Below are 19,964 nucleotides of genomic sequence, written 5' to 3' on the forward strand. Positions count from 1 at the left end.
AACCCCTTTTAATAATCATAATGTCCGAAGTGTTATTGGTAATTATTTTGAAAGTGCTTGAGAGTAGGAATAATTAAGGAGTCCAGTGTTTCATGTAATGAGGACTCATGTTGAAGTGACGACTAGATATGTTACATGCAACTATCTCTATTACTCTGGAGATAATCAAGTATAAGGCTTGGACTTGATCTTGAGTTAAAAAGAGATAAAAGGGACCAGTTGGCCATGAGGAGTTGAAGATAATTTCAAGTATATTATGATAATATTCCAAGGAGTTGGAAGGCCATCACACTCTATAGTACGACTTAGACTTAAATATCAAGCAATTTATTCCTATTGTGAGACTGTGAAAGTAAAAGAGTTTCATATTGGTGAGGGAGAAACCTTGCAATGACTTATAAGAGGTTGGGCTACTTCCTATATTGCCAATTAGGTTTATGGTGGAGCCTTAACCTTCATCATGGTATCAGACCAGGTTAGCCTACGTGTGAAGCTCAATAGCCACATGTGGTCCACGTCATCCAATTCGAGTTGTCCACGTGTTTGACTTGAAAATTCAACACACGTAGGGGGCGTGTGAGAATGTGATGGTAAAAGAGTCCCACGTTGGTGAAAGGATAAACCTTGCAAGAACTTATAAAAGGTTGGGCTACTCTCTATATTGCCAACTGGTTTTATAGTGGAACCTCAACCTTCTTCACCTACAAATACAAGATTGTGGGCAACAAGAAGATGACTTTCAACTCAAAACACAAATTAACGCTCTACGCGAAACCCTTTCGCATCTTTTAGACGAGTTTTTCAGAAACATCCAATGAAGGGACCGACTGGATCGACGGGGCTGGAGTTGTAGAGTCAGTTTGGCTTAAGAGTCTCAACCGACTTGATAGGAAGATATTATCATTGATTTTGTGGCTGACTATTTATCCTAAGTCTCAATCGGTAATAAGTCTTTGATTCTTTAGCGAAAGATGTCACTTCATTAACCTTCTTGGTAAAGTTGGGTGTTCTATGACTGGTTACTCCCAAGTTCGGCATACAGATAGTCGAACCACTTTTAAAATTAGGATGCTCATCTCCTTTGAGTATCTTTGTCCATATAGTTTGATGCTGATTCGGTGGACCTACATTTTCACCAATATAGTTGAGGCTGCCGAACCCTGTGCACATGATCCAGAACATCACAATGATTTAAATAACCTTGTCTTTAGGTTTTAGAACCCAAGACTGAGAATGTTCATTCCTCGGCCACAATCACTCGATTCGGAAGTTAACTGTGCATTCCATCACCTCACCACATTCAAGTTATTCGCCTAGCTGAGCTAGTCAACGAATTGATACGCCCACATCAGCATTTAAGCCACCAAAAAACATAGTTAACTCAATTACTAAAATTGCGTGCCACGTAGGCTTTATAATTTTTAAGAAATAGATATATATTCACACACATGCTAGCATTTTGATAAGTTTCCAGGAAACTGGTAATTTTCAACCATCCAAGCCAACTTTCTACAGCTACCAAGCTCATTTATATATGGTCCATATTCAAAACAATAAGATAAACCAATGGCCATGCATGCATATGCGAACACCTTCAATAATGTCCCCATTAACTAATTTACAAAATAACCCTCAAATTTCACTCTATCCCCACCACCACCCACCCTCCTCTTTGTCCTCTCTATATATACCCCTAACCATGAGCCATCCTTCTTCACCCTCCATTCCCAATTAACCAAACCAAAAAGAAGAAGAAGAAGAAAATGGGTTCCCTCCCTCACATAGTAGAAGATTGCTTGGGCGTCCTCCAAGTCTTTAGCGACGGTTCGATCAACCGTTGCTCTTTAACGGACATAAACTTCAACATTCCTGTCATTGATGACGGCTCCGTGGGCTTCAAAGACATCACTTTCGACAAAAAACACAGACTTTCCCTTCGTTTATACAAACCCAAATCGACAAACCAAGATTCCAAGCTCCCCGTGGTGTTCTACTTCCACGGTGGCGGCTTCTGTGTTGGCTCACACGTGTGGCCAAACTGCCACAATTGCTGCATCCGCCTGTCGTCGGGCCTCCAGGCCCTTGTGGTATCTCCCGACTATAGGCTCGCTCCAGAGCACAAGCTTCCGGCCGCAATTGACGATGCAGTGAGTGCAGTGGAGTGGCTGCAAAGGGAGGCTTCGGGAAAGAGCACGAATAATTGTGATGCATGGATTCGTGGTACAGCTGACTTCGACCGGGTTTTTGTATTGGGTGACTCTTCAGGTGGGAATATGGCTCACCACCTGGCGGTTCGGTTCGCGACGGGGTCGATCAAGCCGGCTCCGATTAGGGTACGCGGGTTTGTGCTGCTGGCGCCATTTTTTGGTGGGGCGGAAAGGACAAAGTCAGAGGAAGGTCCTTGTGAGGTATTGTTGAGTTTGGAAATACTTGACAGGTATTCCTTCAAAACTTTTCGAGTCTTGTCCTTTTGCCAGTTTGCACATTTAGTGCTCTCTTATCTTTTTCTCTTCTTCATGACGAAAATGATCTCTTATCTTACAACTTGGTATATGACAATCTCCACATTCAATCTGGATCATATATTTAAGGAACATAATATAACATATATTGTGAGATTTCATATCGTCCATTTATGTATTAATTAATATTCTCTTGTGTGATAATTTCACATTTTTGTCGTCTATTTTGAATTGTATATTCAATCTAAACCTCTCTATCAATAGTTTAGATTCACATAATGTTTTAAATTGTTATTTCAATCAATAGGGAGTGTGAAAATTTGCACTTTAAATTTTTTTTCAACATTGTAGAAGTAAGCATGAGATAAGTCAGCCATAATGTTCTACGTCTGCACCTTGATACAAAAAACAAGTCACAATTAATAAGTGCATACAAATCTAATTACTTAATTCGGATAATGTGCTTCTTCAGATGTGTACAAGTATTTTTGCTTGATAAAAGTTACACAAACCCTAATTAAGTCAACTCCATGCATGAGACGAAGTTCCATAATCTAATTAATTCCCTTGGTGTCAACTATTTTGTTTTTGTTCTCACATGGGCTGTTAGCTAGGTGTCCACTTGTTTGTAGAAAAACCCAAAACTTGTATACCCCATTTCTTTTTTCAGAGAAGTTTTTATCTGTACCAGAAACTTGGGTCTCTTTTACAGAAAGATGAAAAATTATACGTTGCAATTGGCCACTTTGTGAATTTGTAAGAAGGCATTTCTACCTATTCATGAGGATCCATAAAGCAACAAATCATTTTGGTACAAAGAAATGGGAATCTCATAGAGTAAATTTTGACTACAATCAAAAGCATCCAAATTAAGGTTTATGAGGGCATTCAATCACATTTGACTAGGGACATATATGCATTGTGAGATGTTTTGTCAATCATTTAAATGTCATATCCATCTTGACCATAAAAGATGTCGGCACATGTGAATTGCATCGTAATTATTTGTCCTTTCATAAGACAAAGACTATATACTTTTATGGTCTAAAATTAGACTATATATAAATTATAGGTGATGACTACTAGCTAGAAGACACCTAGGGGAGAAGATGCCCTCCAAATCCCTCTAAAGTTGTTGATGTGAAACTCATTTCTTGTTTACGTGTGCCATGACTTGACCTTGAATGAGTCATCATTTGGTATTGGAGGTGTCCTTATCCAAATAATATCTCAAAGTAATAATTTAAGCTTAATTAGCTTGTGTTTTACGGATTTGGATCTCATTCGGATCCAAATTGTGAGGATCTAAGGATCCTCACATCTTAGCAATTCATTGTGCATCGTGCGGCCAAAAATTATTTGATTTTTTATATTTAAAATTAAACACAAATAATACCTGATAAAAACTGATTGCACGATGTATGATGAATGGTCAGGATGTGGGGATCCTAAGGATCCCCACAAAGTGGATCTGGAGAGGATCCTCTTCCGTGTTTTACCAACATGGGCAATCCAAAAAATAATAACTATAATCAAAATGATCATAACTTGATTAGATTTAAACACGTCAAGTTTAGCATATGAAGAATATCAGTTGGTATTTTTTTAAATAAAAAAATTTCGGAGTTAGAACCTCTTACATTCATGAGAAGAGAAACAAAAATAAATAGTTAAATGGTGACCACTTAGATAGCTTAAAAAAAATTGATATAGAGTGAGAGCTATTATTACCAAAAAAAAAAAAGTAGTCATGATGCACTCATCTCTAGTAAGAAAACTAAGAAGAGCGTGATGATTATTTCAGTGTTTATAACAATTAACGAAAAGAATTTCTAAAATTTTTGAGACATTCAAACTTAGTACTTCTTTCAACATCAGAAAAACAAATACTGTGGTTTTGACAATTATTGAAGATACTTTGATTTGATTTGTGTGGTATGAACATATGCAACATTGCTACTTACCATGCACGAATAATGATCAAACTTTGAGTTTCTTTTCAAACGTGTAAGATATTGCTTAAGCCAATATAAGCATGACCAACTAACCCGAAATGACTATGATATAAAGCTAGATAACCTTGATATCAGGATAACAAGCAAGTCTAATTATCGTGTAAGTAGTGCTTAATCCAATATGAGTATGACCTTTGCACACCAAAAATGATTAAGATAGTGCCATATCCATTATCTTTTTTTTTTTCAATCAAACAATATTCCTTGTCATATTCCCTTAACCAATGCATTACTGATGGTTCTAATATTGTACACGTATTTGACTCTGGATATCGAAATAAATTTACAAGAGAACATTTTTGTGATCATTTCTCTTTTTTAGTTAACATTATTCCTTCTAGTATTATTCCCACGTAAAAGATTTGATATGTATCATATTAGGATCCCTGTAAGATTTATATGAAATTAATTTGATATCTATGTTAACTGTTATAATTCTTGCAGATTTTGGAGGCTTTCGATGCCAGTAGGAGAAACCAGAGACCATCCAATGGTCAACCCATTTGGACCAAACAGTCCAAACCTTGAGAAGGTGGCCCTTGATCCCATCTTGGTTATCGTGGGTGGCAATGAACTGTTGAAAGATAGGGTGGAGAGCTACTGGAGAAAGTTAAAAGATTTGGGAAAGAAAATTGAGTATGTCGAATTTGAAGGAGAGCAACATGGTTTTTTAACTAATGATCCATACTCAGAAGTCTCAAATGAAGCTCTGCTAATTATTAAAAGATTTATGACCGAAAACTCCAACTGATTAAGGCACCATCTGTATGCATGCATGTGATATTGTTGGAAGTGTTTCCAGCTCTTTAATTTATTCTGAAGTGTTTGAGCTTGTCTGTTTGTATGCAAGAATTTGTAGGTGTAGCTAGCAACTTGCTTTTTCTGAATATGAGCAAGCAATAAGTATTAATATTTATCATGAAAAGTTGTATGTATGTATGTATGTTTTATGTTGTATGTTATGGGAGTAAATAATGAGTAATAATTCCCAGTAAAGACTGGTACGATTCAATTCAACACTTTGTTCGTTAGGGTTTGATTGTGTCGTAGCTCTATGATTGGGATTAGGTTTATCGTTGGATGAACTGCATTACTAATATTGACCCTAAAAAAGAAACAGTAGGTATAGCTAGTCCGTGAACAACTAACCATTGCACTGCTTAAAATTATCATGCTTGGTCCACATAGAAAAAAAACCTAAACGGTTTGAGCCTAGGATCAAGAATTTTGTCAGAAACAAGGCTAATAACTAGAGGGTAATGGTCTTTCTTTCAGAACCTTAGCCAAGTAATCACCATCTCTGGCTGACTCTCCTTCAATTGGTGATGTTAGCAAACAGCCTTAGAAGAAACCGCTACAAGGTACGAAAGTTACTTGAGGGACTAAAAGGAGCCAACAGACCACAAAGCAAGCAAGAAGGAGAGTCTAGAAAAGGCGAGGCAAGGGGCTCTTCTAGGAAGATTGTGTCCATGATCTAGTAATCTAAGCCTTGCTTCTTCTGGTTGGCCCGTATTAGCCTGTGCTTTATTACAAGTAGTCATTCCTCCCGTTTCTTTAGTCTTTTCAATGGTACTTGAATCTTAAGTCGCAGCATGTCTTGCTGTAAGGGAGTTTTTTTTATTGTCAATCTAGTGTTAAGGTAATCCATTACGGAAACAGGGGTAGTATTATAAAGGGCTAATCAGATTTTTTTTCCTCATTTTTTGCATGAGTTTGTTAACATAAGTTACTAGGGAGAGGATAAATCGTTTCCTTCTTTCGCTATTAGTTGATCTAAAGGCTTTTATGATTTGTTAACTATCTGCTTCAAAAAGATAGCGATAAGAAAATTAGGGCATACATTATTGATACATTCCTAAAGTCTGGTTCCCTTAAACTGTTGCAAAGGATCGTATAGCCAACCGTTGTGACCGGCTTCGTGAGACCATTCGGTCTACACATGGCTAAGCTCTATGGCCCTTCTTCACTCACTCCCAAAACTAGGCTTCTATACGATGATTGAAAGAGTCATTCTTGTCTTGTAAGTTGAGGAAGAAGGGTGTTATCATCTTACAAGTCTTATCATTTTAAATTATAATTTTCTTTCAGAAATTCGATGGTAGGAGAGCTTTATTCATGATTTGAAAAATATACGACTTAGTATTACGATCTAATAGTATTATTCTCTACTTTCTTCCCGAATTTAAATAGTATTATTCTCTATTTTGTAAGTGTTAGCATTAGGTTTGACTCTGTAAATTGCAAGTTAAATACCAAATTATTATGATTGAACTATTGTGTAGCTTAGCCTAAAGTCGTCACCTTTTAATATAAATATATCATTGTATAAAATAATAAAAAGACAAACAGGAGATATAAGGCCTGACCCCAACTATATAATCTTTAACTATAATAGTGTCCTGAATATTATTTGAAAGGCATCTCAAACAATTAAAACTAAAGAAAATTGAGATTCCACCATAAAATCAATTAACAATATGAAAAATAACTCAACTTATATAAGGTCTCTTGTCTCATCAATGTGAGATTCAATGTCAATACAAATAAATCAGCACAAGTTAAAACAAACCGAGCTAACGCTTTCATTTTAAATATTTCATAACTGTATATAAATGTGATAAAATTGGTTTTCAAATAAGAGAAATTTATTCTTAAGTTACAGTCAACAAGATTCATACGTAAGTTAACCCAAACATTATACGATTGCATATGTTAAGTTAGTGTTACATGATCAAGATTAATATTTGACATGGATACAAGCTATCATGGTCCCTTAATTGGTTTAATATTTCCCTTGTTGTAGTCCCTTTACAAAGAAAACGAAATCAAGACGGACTATTTATCCCCTTGATTAAACAATAATAAACGTCCCTGTCCATAACTTTTAGACCAAACTCACTCAAATCAAACCTTTCGTATGAGATTTTGGTATACTCATCCAATATTTTGCTTTTATGCTAAATTATGAAATTGTTCATTGTCTGGTTACGAGGATCCTTCTGAGAAGATTTAGTGGGTCCATAATTATCAATCCATGCCATGCTTTGGATTAGGGCTTGTATATTATATTCATCAACTACAAATTGAGCCTTATCTTATTGACCAGAGAAAAAATATATAACTATCCACATTTCCATTTCCCCCCTATTTTTAAAGATTAACGTCTCGCATGCAACGCGATTTCCTTTTGGTTTACACACTGCTGGTTGCTTTGACAAGACGTTCGGTAATGCTTCTTTACAATGTACTATGTTCAATAGTACTTTACTAATCGAATTTATTAATATAAAAATACTTTTCACTTTTATGTTAATCATAGTCATAAGTATTTCGGAATTAGGTCGGTTTTATCCTTAAAGTATGAAATATTTTATTCTCGATTTGGCATGTCCAGTGCCATTTTTCTGTAGTGAGATTAATGCGGTGCACGAGGCATCCTAACCACTATAACATTCTATGGATTGGGTTACTTGGGAGGCTCTTGACCTAAGTGGCAAGGCATAGGTGGTTTGCTAGAGAAAGACGACATAGGTATCTCCAACGATTTCAACAAAAAAAACTCATGGATCGTCCGCTTTTGATAGCAAGATAAAGTTAAAGCATTCAATTCAAAATTAATCGTTGGTAAATATTAGACTTAATATTTTAACATGTCCGCTTTCGATAACAAGATAAATTTAAAGTAACCAATTCAAAACCAATCGTCAACAAATATTAGAAACACTATTTCAGCGTGTATAAAACAAGACTTCAATGAAAAATGTGATGCAAAATAACTGAACTGTTAATTGACGATTGCAACTCCATGCCAAATGAAACAAATCCTATAATACTCATAGGGTAGCAGGCAGAAGAAAAGCCACTTTAGGTTGAGGTTGCATACTTGCATAGGGTAGTAGAAGGGCGAACTTTATATAAGGCAACGTTAATGATAATGGGATAGTGCAGGCCAAAAGTTGATAGTCATCAAAACTTAAAAACCATTAATCAAAGAGATTATATAAGATATATTGTAATATACAACAGAACACGATTCATTTGATTTCCAACCACCGAAGAAAATGCCTTATCAAGACTAAATCCATAATAGAATTATTTTCAAGTAGTTAAGAGTATTTATCCATATAGTTGATGTTCTGTGTTGACCAGAGAAAATTATATAACTATCCACATTCTCATTTCCCCCCTATTTTTAAAGATTAATGTGTCTCGCCTGCAACGCGATTTCCTTTTGGTTCATACACTGCTCGTTGCTTTGACAAGACGTTTGGAAATGTTTCTTTACAAACCCTTCTTACCTTTTTGTGAAATTGACTTACTAACAGTCAGTATAAATTCTAATTGAATAGATGGGTTTAGGTTGGTAATCGACCGATGACAACCCACTGGATAGACAATTTTTCAGAAGCAACCAGTGAAGGCGACCGACTGGATCGACAGGGTTAGAGCTGAAGAGTCAGTTTGCCTTAGAAGTCTCGATTGACTGAATAGTTAGGGATTATCTTTGATTTTTTGGCTGACTATTTATCCTATGTCTCAGTCGGCGAAAAGTCTTTGATTCTTTAGCTAAAAAGGTCACTTTATTAGCCTTCTCAGCGAAGTTGGGTGTTCTATGATTGGTTACTCTCAGGTTACATTCAGAGTTCGGCACATACACAGTCGAAACACTTTTACGATTACAACACTCATCTCCTTTAGGTAGCTTTATCCATATAGTTTGACACCGATTCGGCATACATATATTTTCACCAATATAGTTGAGGTTGTCAAACCCAGTTTACAAGAACCAAAACTTCACAATGATTTAAATAACTTTGCCTCTACAGGTGCTCGATTCAGAAGTTAACAGCACATTCCATCACATCACCACATTCAAGTTATTTGCCTATCCAAGCTCGACGGCGAATTGGTATGCCCACATCAACATTTAAGCCACCGAAAGACTTGATTAATTCCTAATTACTTGACTTGCGTGCTATGTAAGCTTTGTAATTTTTAAGATTAACAAATATATATTCCATGCATGCTAGCAATCTGATAAATTTCATGCAACTGGTAATTTTCAACCATCCAAAGCCAACTTTCTTCAGCTACCCGAGGTCATCTATTATGGTCCATATTCAAAACAATCAGATAAACCAGTGGCTATGTATGGCTATGCGACCACCTTCAATAATGCCCCCATTAATTATGATTTATATAAGGGGTTTTTGAACTTTAATCCTTTAAGAAGATTAAAATTAAAAAAAAAAAAATCTGGTGTTAGATTGAATATTGATTTTAGTCTCTAATGTGTCCTTAATTCAAAATAATTAACGTGCATTTTATTTAATGTCTCCCATTAAATATTTAAATTTATTAATACACAAATTTTAATTTATTTTTTGACCAAAAAAGAGTTTTTCAATTTATTAATTTTATTTAATATTCTTCAAACTTGAAAGACTCAATTAATGTACCTAAATGTTAGTACCGAAATATATTATATTGAACTAATATATTTAAATGTTAGTACCGAAATGTATGTACCTAAATATATGCACCGAAATGTATTAATATTAAATTAATGTACCTATATGTGTGTACCGAAATGCATGCACCGAAATGTTAGTACCGAAAATGTATTATATTGAATTAATATATCTAAATGTTTGTATCGAAATGCATGTACTGAAATGTGTGTACATAAATGTATGTACCGAAATCTATTATAATGAATTTAATATACCTAAATGAAGAAGATAAAGTACATCGAAATATATTGTATAACAAAAATTAGTTTATCTAAATGTTCACAACAAAATATATTACGATGAATGAAATGAAAATAGGAATTATAATGAAATAAAATTAATACACTAAAAATTAGAAAGAAAAAGATAAATAATTAAAACATCAAAATATAATTAATAAATGAGGTTATTAATGTATCAAGGGACTAAAATTAGATTTTGATCTTACTCATGGTTTTAATCAAAAAGTAATCTTTGCCAAGGATTAAAATGAAGTTTTCTATTTACGAAATAACCTTCAAATTTCATACTATCCTTCCCACCACCCATCCTCCTCTTTGTCCTCTCTATATATACCCCCCAACCATCAGCCATCCTTCTTCGCCCTCCATTTCCAATTAACCAAACCCAAAAGAAGAAGAAAATGGGTTCCGTCCCTCACATAGTAGAAGATTGCATGGGCGTCCTCCAAGTCTTTAGCGACGGTTCGGTCAACCGTTGCTCTTTAACGGACATAAACTTCAACATTCCCGTCATTGATGACGGCTCCGTGGGCTTCAAAGACATCACTTTCGACCAAAAAAATAAACTTTCCCTTCGTTTATACAAACCCATATCAACAAACCAGGATTCCAAGCTCCCTGTGGTGTTCTACTTCCACGGTGGCGGCTTCTGCCTTGGCTCACACAAGTGGCCAAACTACCACAATTGCTGCATCCGCCTGTTGTCAGTATTAAGGGCAATATTGTAAACTTATATTCTAGGGATAATACTTAGAGGTTAAGGAAACTATTAATTTGTTATGATAAGATTTCATTTAGTTAGAAAGTTGTTACTGTACAGCTGACAAAGTTGTTACTATATAGCTGACTTTCATAGCTTGTATATTTACTCAAAGTGTAACATTATTTCATTTTGTGAAATGGAAATACATTTTTCTAATATGGTATCATCCACCGACGTCTCACGACCTCTCTCTTCGATCCAAAATTCTCCCGCTTCTTTCTGTGAGCTTCTCTCTTCGATTCTTGCCTATTGATCGATCTTCTCTCTGATCTTGATTGTTTCTGTGATTTCTCAAGTCTTCTTCTCTGGCCATGGAGACATCTGCCTCTCATTCATCAGAATTGGATTCTCAAGTTCTTCCTTCAACTGCACCCTCAAACCCTAATTCTTCGATTTTTGCTTCCATTACAATTCAGAACATCTATGGTTCCAATTAAGCTCACCACTACCAATTACCTGACATGGAGTGATCTCTTCGCTTCAATTTTTCGTCAGTATAATCTCACGGGTCTGATTAATGGATCCTCGCCGACACCGCCTCAATTTCTCACTAATTCTTCTGGCATTCGCAGTCTTAATTCAGAGTATGTTGCTTGGTTTGAGAATGATCAAAACAATCTCATCCGGATCAATTCAACTTTTTTTGAATCCCTAATTCCCTATACTGTTGGAGTATACTCAGCTCAAGAACTTTGGCTAAATTGGAATTACGTCTTGCAGCTGCCTCACATTCTCACATCCACGAACTCTGATCTCATCTTCGCAATCTAACCAAAGGTGATCTCACTGCTGCTTAATATCTTCAACACATTGAGGAAATCACCGATGTTCTTGCCAATACTAGAGCTCCCGTTGAAGATTCTGAATTAATTTATGTTATTCTCCACGGATTAACTCCATAATTTGATTCTTTTGTGGATGCAATTTAGTTTCACCTTGGTTCCACGATAATGGATGAGTTACAAGGTCTGTTACTCAACAAAGAGATCCAATTGAATAATCGAAATAAAAGTGCACCGGCATCATCCTTTCAGGCCTACAACACCTCTACTAGTATTCTTCCTTTGCTTGTCAATTCTAACTCTCAAGGATATGTTGCTCAGAATTCATCTACTTTCAACACTAAAAGTTGTGGAATGGATCGGAATTTCAATCGAGTCAACTACAACAATCGTGGACATTTCAAGACAAATAATCATCAGAAATTCAATAATTACAATCATGGCAACAATCAGTGTTATAATCGTGGAGCTTGGAACAATTTTTCCTCATCCAACATGAAACTTCCTTGTCAAGTTTGTCGCCAATTTGATCATCAAGCTTGTGATTGCCCTCATCGCATAGATCCTCACTCCAGCAGCAAGTCATCTCAATCTACCCTGGTTACCAGCACTTCTAATTATTCTCCTACATGGTTGTTGACTCTGGTGCAACCTCCCACATGACCAACAATTATGCCACTCTCCAGAATCCTGAAGCTTACACAGGCCCTGAACAAGTGTACATTGGTGATGGCAAGGGTTTACCTATCATTCACTTTGGTTCTTCTACTTTAAATACTTCACATAGCAGTTTTACACTAAAAATGTATGTGCCTGATTTGAAACATAACCTCCTCTCTGCCAATCAATTTTTAATTGATAACTACTATTTCATGCATCTTTATCCTTCTCACTTCACTGTGAAGGATCTTTATTGGGGGAGGATGCATTTTAAAGGTCTTGTTAAGCATGGTTTTTATCCATTTCATCTCTCTTCTCATACTGATGACAAGCATAAAGCACTCATTGCTATCGTGAAAGCTTCAAGAAATCTTTGGCATAAATGGTTGGGCCACCCTTCTGTCAAGATTATCAATAAACTTGCATCTCAATCCTATATCTCAGTTTTATAGAATACAAATAAATCCTTTTGCTCAAATTGGGCACTAGGAAAATGTTCTAAACTGCCATTTCTATCCACTACATGTACCACAAAGAAACCATTAGAAATCATCCATATAAATGTTTAGGGACCCTTACCTATAGTCTCTCAAGACAGTTTTAGGTACTATGTCATATTTGTCGATGACTTTACCAAATATTGTTGGTTTTATCCTTTGAGATGCAAATCTGATGTACTCTCCACCTTTATGCAATATATATCTTTGGTTGAGAATATTTTGTGCACCAAAATTATTGCTTTGAAATTTGATTATGGTGGTGAATTCATAAGTACTCTATTTTCTAATTTCTTGGATGGGCATGGTATTCAACATCAACTTTCTTGTCCATACACCCCAGAACAAAATGGGTGCGCAAAACGTAAACACAAACACCTCGTGGAAACTGTCAGGGCTCTTTTGGCAGCATCCAAAGTCCCTCATTTATATTAGGTTGAAGCCTTTGCAGCAACAATCTATCTCATCAATAGATTGCCTACAATGTCTCGATCTTCAACTTGGGAGTCTCTTTCCAAGAAAGTTCCTAACTATGCAACACTGAAAGTCTTTGGCTGCTTATGTTTCCCATGGTTAAAGCCTTATACCTCCTCTAAGTTGGAACCTAAGAATAAGTTTTATGTTTTCTTGAACTACAGTCCTAACCATAAGGGGTACAAATGTCTTGATCCAGTCACAGAAAGAATTTATATTTCTCAGCATGTTTTATTTGATGAGTGCAATTTTCCATTCCATCAGGTTCACCATTCTTCACCTATTTCCTATACTCAATCTCCCACAACACCTTATTCCATACCATCAACCTTAACCTTTAAATCCATTCCTTGTCCTATCTCTCAAATATTCAATACAACCACTGCATCATCTTTACCCACATCCCAACATATATCACAACCTGCAGCTCAATCAAATCCAACTCCCCTCCCTATACCTCAATCAGATCCATCAACTTCATCTAGTGATCCTTCCCCACTACCACTCAACATCCATACCATGCAAACACGATCTAAGTCCGACATATTCAAACCTAAAGCTCTCACTGCAACTAAACATCCACTACCTTCTCATTTGTCGCTTGATTACATTCCCACAACCTATATTCAGGCCTCCAAACACCAACATTGGCGCCATGCAATACAGGAAAAGTTTAATGCTCTCATCAACACTAGCATATGGTCTCTGGTTCCCCACAAATCATCTCAGAACATAGTAGGTTGCAAGTAGGTTTTTTGGATTAAACAAAAGCCTGATGGATTTATCGATCGTTACAAGGCCTGGCTTGTTGCAAAAGGCTTCCATCAACAGAAAGGCCTTGATTACACTGAAACGTTTAGTCCTGTTGCTAAACCTATGACAATCAGACTCTTACTCATTCTTGCTGCCCAATTTGACTGGTTTTTAAATCAACTTGATGCCAGCATTTGCACGGCACTCTCTCTCTGTCTATTTTCATGTAGCAGCCTCCTGGATTAAAGACTCTACAAAACCAAATAATATGTGCTAAATACATAAATCTTTATATGGCCTAAAATAGGCCTCGAGCCTGGTATGACAAATTACATGCTGCTCTTCATTCCCTAGGATTTGTTGGCTCTCAAAGTGATCACTTTCTTTTTGTCAAAAAGGATCATACATTGGTGTTCATTATAGTTTATGTGGACGATATTCTGGTCACTGGTCCTTCATCTGTAGCTTGTCAAGATGTGATTAAACAGCTCAGCACTATGTTTCCCATTAAAAACCATGGAGCTTGCACTACTTTCTTGGGATCGAGGTAAAAAGGTCTTCCACTGGTATTTTCATATCTCAAACCAAATACATTTTGGACCTGTTAACTAAGGCCAAAATGGTTTGAGCTAAACCCTGCAGTACACCACTTAGTACCTCCAACCTTGATCATGATTCTCCTTTCATTCATAATGTTTCTGAGTATCGATCCTTGGTTGGTGCTCTCCAATATTTAATATGGACAAGAGCATATCTCAGCTTTGCCGTTAATCTTGTTTGTCAATTCATACATACTCCAAGAGTTTCCCATCTCCAAGCTATCAAGAGAATACTTAGATATCTCAAAGGTACCATTCATCTTGGCCTCTGGTTTTCTAAATGCTCCACTAATCCCTGCATCAAAGCCTTCTTCAATGCTGACTGGGCCGATTGTGCTTTGGATAGGCGATCCACTGGAGGTTATTTTATCTTTCTAGGAAATTCAATCATAAGTTGGAGTGCTAAAAAGCAACCAACTGTAGCTCGTTCATCAACAGAGGCAGAGTATCGGTCCCTTGCAACCACTGCATCTGAAATAACCTGGATCTGTAAATTGCTAGTTGATATTGGTTATTGTCTTCCTTGCTCTGCTTAACTTTGGTGCGAAAATGTCTCAACCATATCCTTGACCAAGCAAGTCTCTCTTCACTGCATTTGTACACAAGATCAAGTCGCTGATACATGCACCAAGTCTCTCTCTAAATCCAGATTTTTGTTTCTTCGAGACAAACTTCAACTTCAAGTTCCACAGTTTCGTTTGAGGGGGGATATTAAGGGCAATATTGTAAACTCATCTTCTAGGGATAATACTTAGAGGTTAAGGAAACTATTAGTTTGTTATGATAAGATTTCCTTTAGTTAGAAAGTTGTTACTGTACAGCTGGCTTTCATAGCTTGTATACATACACAAAGTGTAACTTTAATTCGTTTTGTGAAATGGAAATACATTTTCCTAATAGTCTGGCTCCAGGCCCTTGTGGTGTCTCCAGACTATAGGCTCGCTCCAGAGCACAAGCTTCCAGCCGCAATTGACGATGCAACGAGTGCAGTGGAGTGGCTGCTGAGGGAGGCTTTGGGTGAGAGCACGAATAACCGTGATGCATGGATTGGCCGTACGGCTGACTTCGATCGGGTGTTTGTATTGGGTGACTCTTCAGGTGGGAATATGGCTCACCACCTGGCAGTTCGGCTCGCGACGGGGTCGGTCCAGCTGGCTCCAATTAGGGTACGCGGGTTTGTGCTGCTGGCACCATTTTTTGGTGGGGTGGAGAGGACAAAGTCTGAGGAGGGTCCTTGTAAGGCAACGCTGAGTTTGGAAATACTTGACAGGTATTCCTTCAAAACTTTTCGAGCTTGTCCTTTGCTATTTTGCACATTAGTGCTCTCTTCTCTTTTTTCCCTTCTTTTCGAGGAAAATGATCTCTTGTCTTACCACATGGTATGTGACAATCCGCACCTTCATATATTTAAGGAACATAATATAACATATATTGTGAGAAACATTTTTCATATCATTCATTTTTTGTACTAATATTCTCTTTGGCATTTTCGTCGTCTATTTTGTAAAGTATATGTAAGAGTAAATTAAATACCTTTAAATCATGAACGCAATGATCAAACAACTAAATTACAATCTCATGATCAAATACTAATATTAGTATCACCCAACTAAACTAATCAAAGAATGATATACCTGCAGACATGCTGGTGGAAGAAGAAGCTATACCAGTCACACAAAGCCTTCTACTCTCTGCAAAACTCAATGCTCTCCCAACAATAGGCAATTGGTACAAATCAAGAGCGTTAATTGTGAGAGCAGGGGCTTGTGGTTTTATGCTAAAACATACGGATTGCCCTATAACACTCCTACAAGGAATTTGACACAAAATCCTTATACAAATATGAGTTCTATATTTGAGCAAATACCAGAGTCCCAATTCCAATATAATTGACAATTCTATTATTTACATTAAGACTTCTTTATAACAATTCGAAATACTCAAGGATTATCACACAACTTGTAAGAATCATACTCATACTGTAACAGTATATTCAATCAAAACCTCTTGCATTAATAGTTTAGATTAGCATAATGCTTTAAATTGTTATTTGAATCAATAGGGAGTCAAGATTTGCACTTCAAACCTTTTTTCAACATTGCAGTAAGCATGAGTTAAGTCAACCATATTTGTTCTACTTCTGCACCTTGATAAAAAAAAAAAAAGAAGTCACAACTAATAAGCGCACAGAAATTGGCACACTATCTAATTTCAATTTGGATAATGCTTATTCCGATGTCACTACAAGAATAATGATTATTACGCACGGTAGATTAGAGGCGGATATAAAGAAGCTCGCGTTCCTGGTAAAAGTTACACAAACTCTAATTAAGTAATTCGGATTATTTTTTTAAGAGAAGTTTTTATATGTACTAGAAACTCGCGTTCCTTTTACAGATCTATGAAAAATTAGAGGTTGCAATGGGCCACCCTTTGAATTTGTAAGAAGGCATTTCTACCTATTCACGAGGATCTATAAAGCAACAAATCTTTTTAGTACAAAGAAATGGGAATCTCATAGAGTAAAATTTGACTACAATCAAAAGCATCCAAATTAAGGTTTATGAGGGCATTCAATCATTTAAATGTCATATCCATCTTGACCAAGAAAGATGTTGCCACATGTGAATTGCATCGTAATTATTTGTTTCATAAGACAAAAGACTATACTTTTATGGTCTAAAGTTAGACTACATATGTTGATATCTTTTAGATAAATTATAGGTGATGACTACTAGAAGACACCTAAACAGGGGAGAAGATGCCCTCCAAATCCCTCTGAAGTTGATGATGTGAAACGCATTTCTTCTTTACGTGTCAGACTTGACCTTGAATGGGTCATCATTTAATATTGGAGGTGTCTTTATCCAAATAATATCTGAAAATAATAATTTAAGCTTAATTAGCTCGTGTTTTAACCAACACGGGCAATTCAAAAACTAATAACTATAATCAAAATGATCAGAACTAATTAGATTTAAACACGTCAAGTTTAGTATATAAAATCAGTTGGTTTTTTTTTTTTTTTAAACAAAGAAAATTTGCACTTAGAACCTCTTACAATTATAGAAAGAGAGACAACAATAAAAAGTTGGTGATGACTTTGATAGCTAAAGAAATTTGGAGATAAAAAAAGGGAGCTATATATTATTGCCGAGAAAAGAATCTTGATGCACTCATAACACAAAGAAGGAAGAAGCATGATAATTATTTCAGAGTGCTTATAACAATTCACGAAAAAATAAATATTGTGGTTTTGACAATTATTCAAGATGCTTTGATATAATTTTGTGCGCTATGGACATGTGCGATATTGCTAGTTACCATGCATGAACAATGATCAAACTTTGAGTTTCTTTTCAAACGCGTAAGATAGTGCTAAATCCATTCCAAGCATGACCAATGAACCGGAAATGATTATGATATAAAGCTAGATACCTTGATATTAGGATAACAAGCAAGTCTAATATCGTGTAAGTAGTGCTTAATCCAATATATGAGTACGACCTTTCACACCAAAACTGATTAAGATAGTGCCACATCCAGTATCCTTTATTTTATTTTTTTATCAAACCATGTTCCTTATCATATTCCCTTAACCAATGCATTACTTGATGGTTCTAATATGTACACGTATGTTTAAAAAGAAAAAAATGTATACATATTTGACTCTGGATACAAAAATAAATTTACAAGAGCCTTTAGGACATTTTTATGATCATTTTTCTTTTTTGGTTAATAATATTAGTTCTAGTATCATTCATTTGATATGATCATTTTAAGATCCCTGTTCGATTTATATGAAATTAGTTTGATATCTATGTTAACTGTTATAATTCATGCAACCATCCAATGGTCAACCCTTTTGGACCAAACAGTCCAAACCTTGAGAAGGTGGCCCTTGATTCCATCTTGGTTATCGTGGGTGGCAATGAACTGTTGAAAGATAGGGTGGAGAGCTACTGGAGAAAGTTAAAAGATTTGGGAAAGAAAATTGAGTGTGTTGAATTTGAGGGAGAGCAACGTGGTTTTTTAATGAATGATTCATACTCAGAAGTCTCAGATGAAGCTTTGCAAGTTATTAAAAGATTTATGACCGAAAACTCCAACTGATTAAGGCATCATCTGCATGCATGCATGTGATATTATTGGAAGTGTTTCCAGATCTTTAATTTATTCTGAAGCGTTTGAGCATGTACGTTTGTATGCAAGAATTTGTAGATGCAGCTAGCAAACTTGCTTTTTTTCGAATATGAGCAAGCCATAAGTATTAATATTTATAGTGAAAAGTTGTATGTATGTATACCGTAAGAGGGAGCTTTACATGATTTGAAAATTACATGACTTAATATTACAGTATTACTCCCTATTTTATAGTGTTAGGATTAGGTTGGACTCTATAAATTCCAATTTTTTTTTTAATAAAAAAAAAAAAACAACGACAAACATGAGATTTAATGGGCATAAATTGCAAGTTAAATACCAAATTATTATGGCTAAAAAATTGTATAGCTTAGCCTAAATTTGTCACCTCTTAATATAAATATATCATAATATAAAATAATAAAAAGACAAACAAGAGACATAAGGCCTAACCCCAACTATAATTTTTAACTATAAGAGCGTCCTGAATATTATTAGAAGGACATGTCAACTATTAAAATTGAAGAAAGTTAAAATTCCACTATAAAACCAATCAGTAATATGGGGAATAGCTTAAGTTACTTATAAGCTCATGTAAGGTCATTTCTCTCATCAATGTGAAATTCAGTCTAAAAAAAAAATAAGCCAGTACAAGATAAAACAAACCGATCTAAGGTTTGATTTTAAATATTTCATGACTGTATATGAGTGATAAAATTGGTTTTGAAATGAAAGAAATTTATTCTTAAGTTACAATTCACAAGATTTATACGTAAATTAACCCACATATTGTATAATTTGCATATGTTAAAGTGAGTTATATTACATGATCAAGATTAATATTTGACATGGATACAAGCTGCTAATATGGCCCTTTAGTTGGTTCCATATTTACTTTATTAGAGTCCTTTTACAAAGAAAACGAAATCGAGACAGACTTTATTATCCCTTTGATTAAACAATATAATAGTCACTTAGTACTACAATCTAGTAGTATTCTTTTTAATTTATAAGTGAAAGATCTTAGGTTCGATTCTCGCCATAAGCGAATTTGAACCACA

The 19,964-nt window shown here is 35.6% G+C and overlaps 2 protein-coding genes across 3 annotated transcripts; both read left to right on the forward strand.

Moving 5' to 3' along the window:
• The first annotated feature begins 1,707 nt into the window (after positions 1–1,707).
• Positions 1,708–5,494, forward strand: LOC137745284 (strigolactones hydrolase CXE15-like). The gene is made up of 2 exons (XM_068485214.2): positions 1,708–2,437; positions 4,922–5,494. Exons 1-2 carry the CDS (start codon positions 1,764–1,766, stop codon positions 5,226–5,228), a joined length of 981 nt encoding a protein of 326 aa, XP_068341315.2. The 5' UTR covers positions 1,708–1,763; the 3' UTR covers positions 5,229–5,494.
• Positions 5,495–10,612: 5,118 nt separating this feature from the next.
• Positions 10,613–18,879, forward strand: LOC137744697 (strigolactones hydrolase CXE15-like). 2 transcript variants are annotated; one of them, XM_088682156.1, is made up of 4 exons: positions 10,613–10,948; positions 15,672–16,030; positions 16,785–16,788; positions 18,571–18,879. In XM_088682156.1, exons 1-4 carry the CDS (start codon positions 10,634–10,636, stop codon positions 18,871–18,873), a joined length of 981 nt encoding a protein of 326 aa, XP_088538282.1. In that variant the 5' UTR covers positions 10,613–10,633; the 3' UTR covers positions 18,874–18,879. The 2 variants fall into 2 exon arrangements, with proteins under 2 accessions (XP_088538282.1, XP_088538281.1); XM_088682155.1 differs by lacking the exon at positions 16,785–16,788 and adding an exon at positions 16,832–16,835.
• The last annotated feature ends 1,085 nt before the right edge of the window (positions 18,880–19,964 follow it).

This window comes from Pyrus communis, chromosome 12 (assembly GCF_041283825.1).
Source record: "Pyrus communis isolate YQ-2024b chromosome 12, ASM4128382v1, whole genome shotgun sequence".
Lineage (NCBI taxonomy): Eukaryota > Viridiplantae > Streptophyta > Magnoliopsida > Rosales > Rosaceae > Pyrus > Pyrus communis.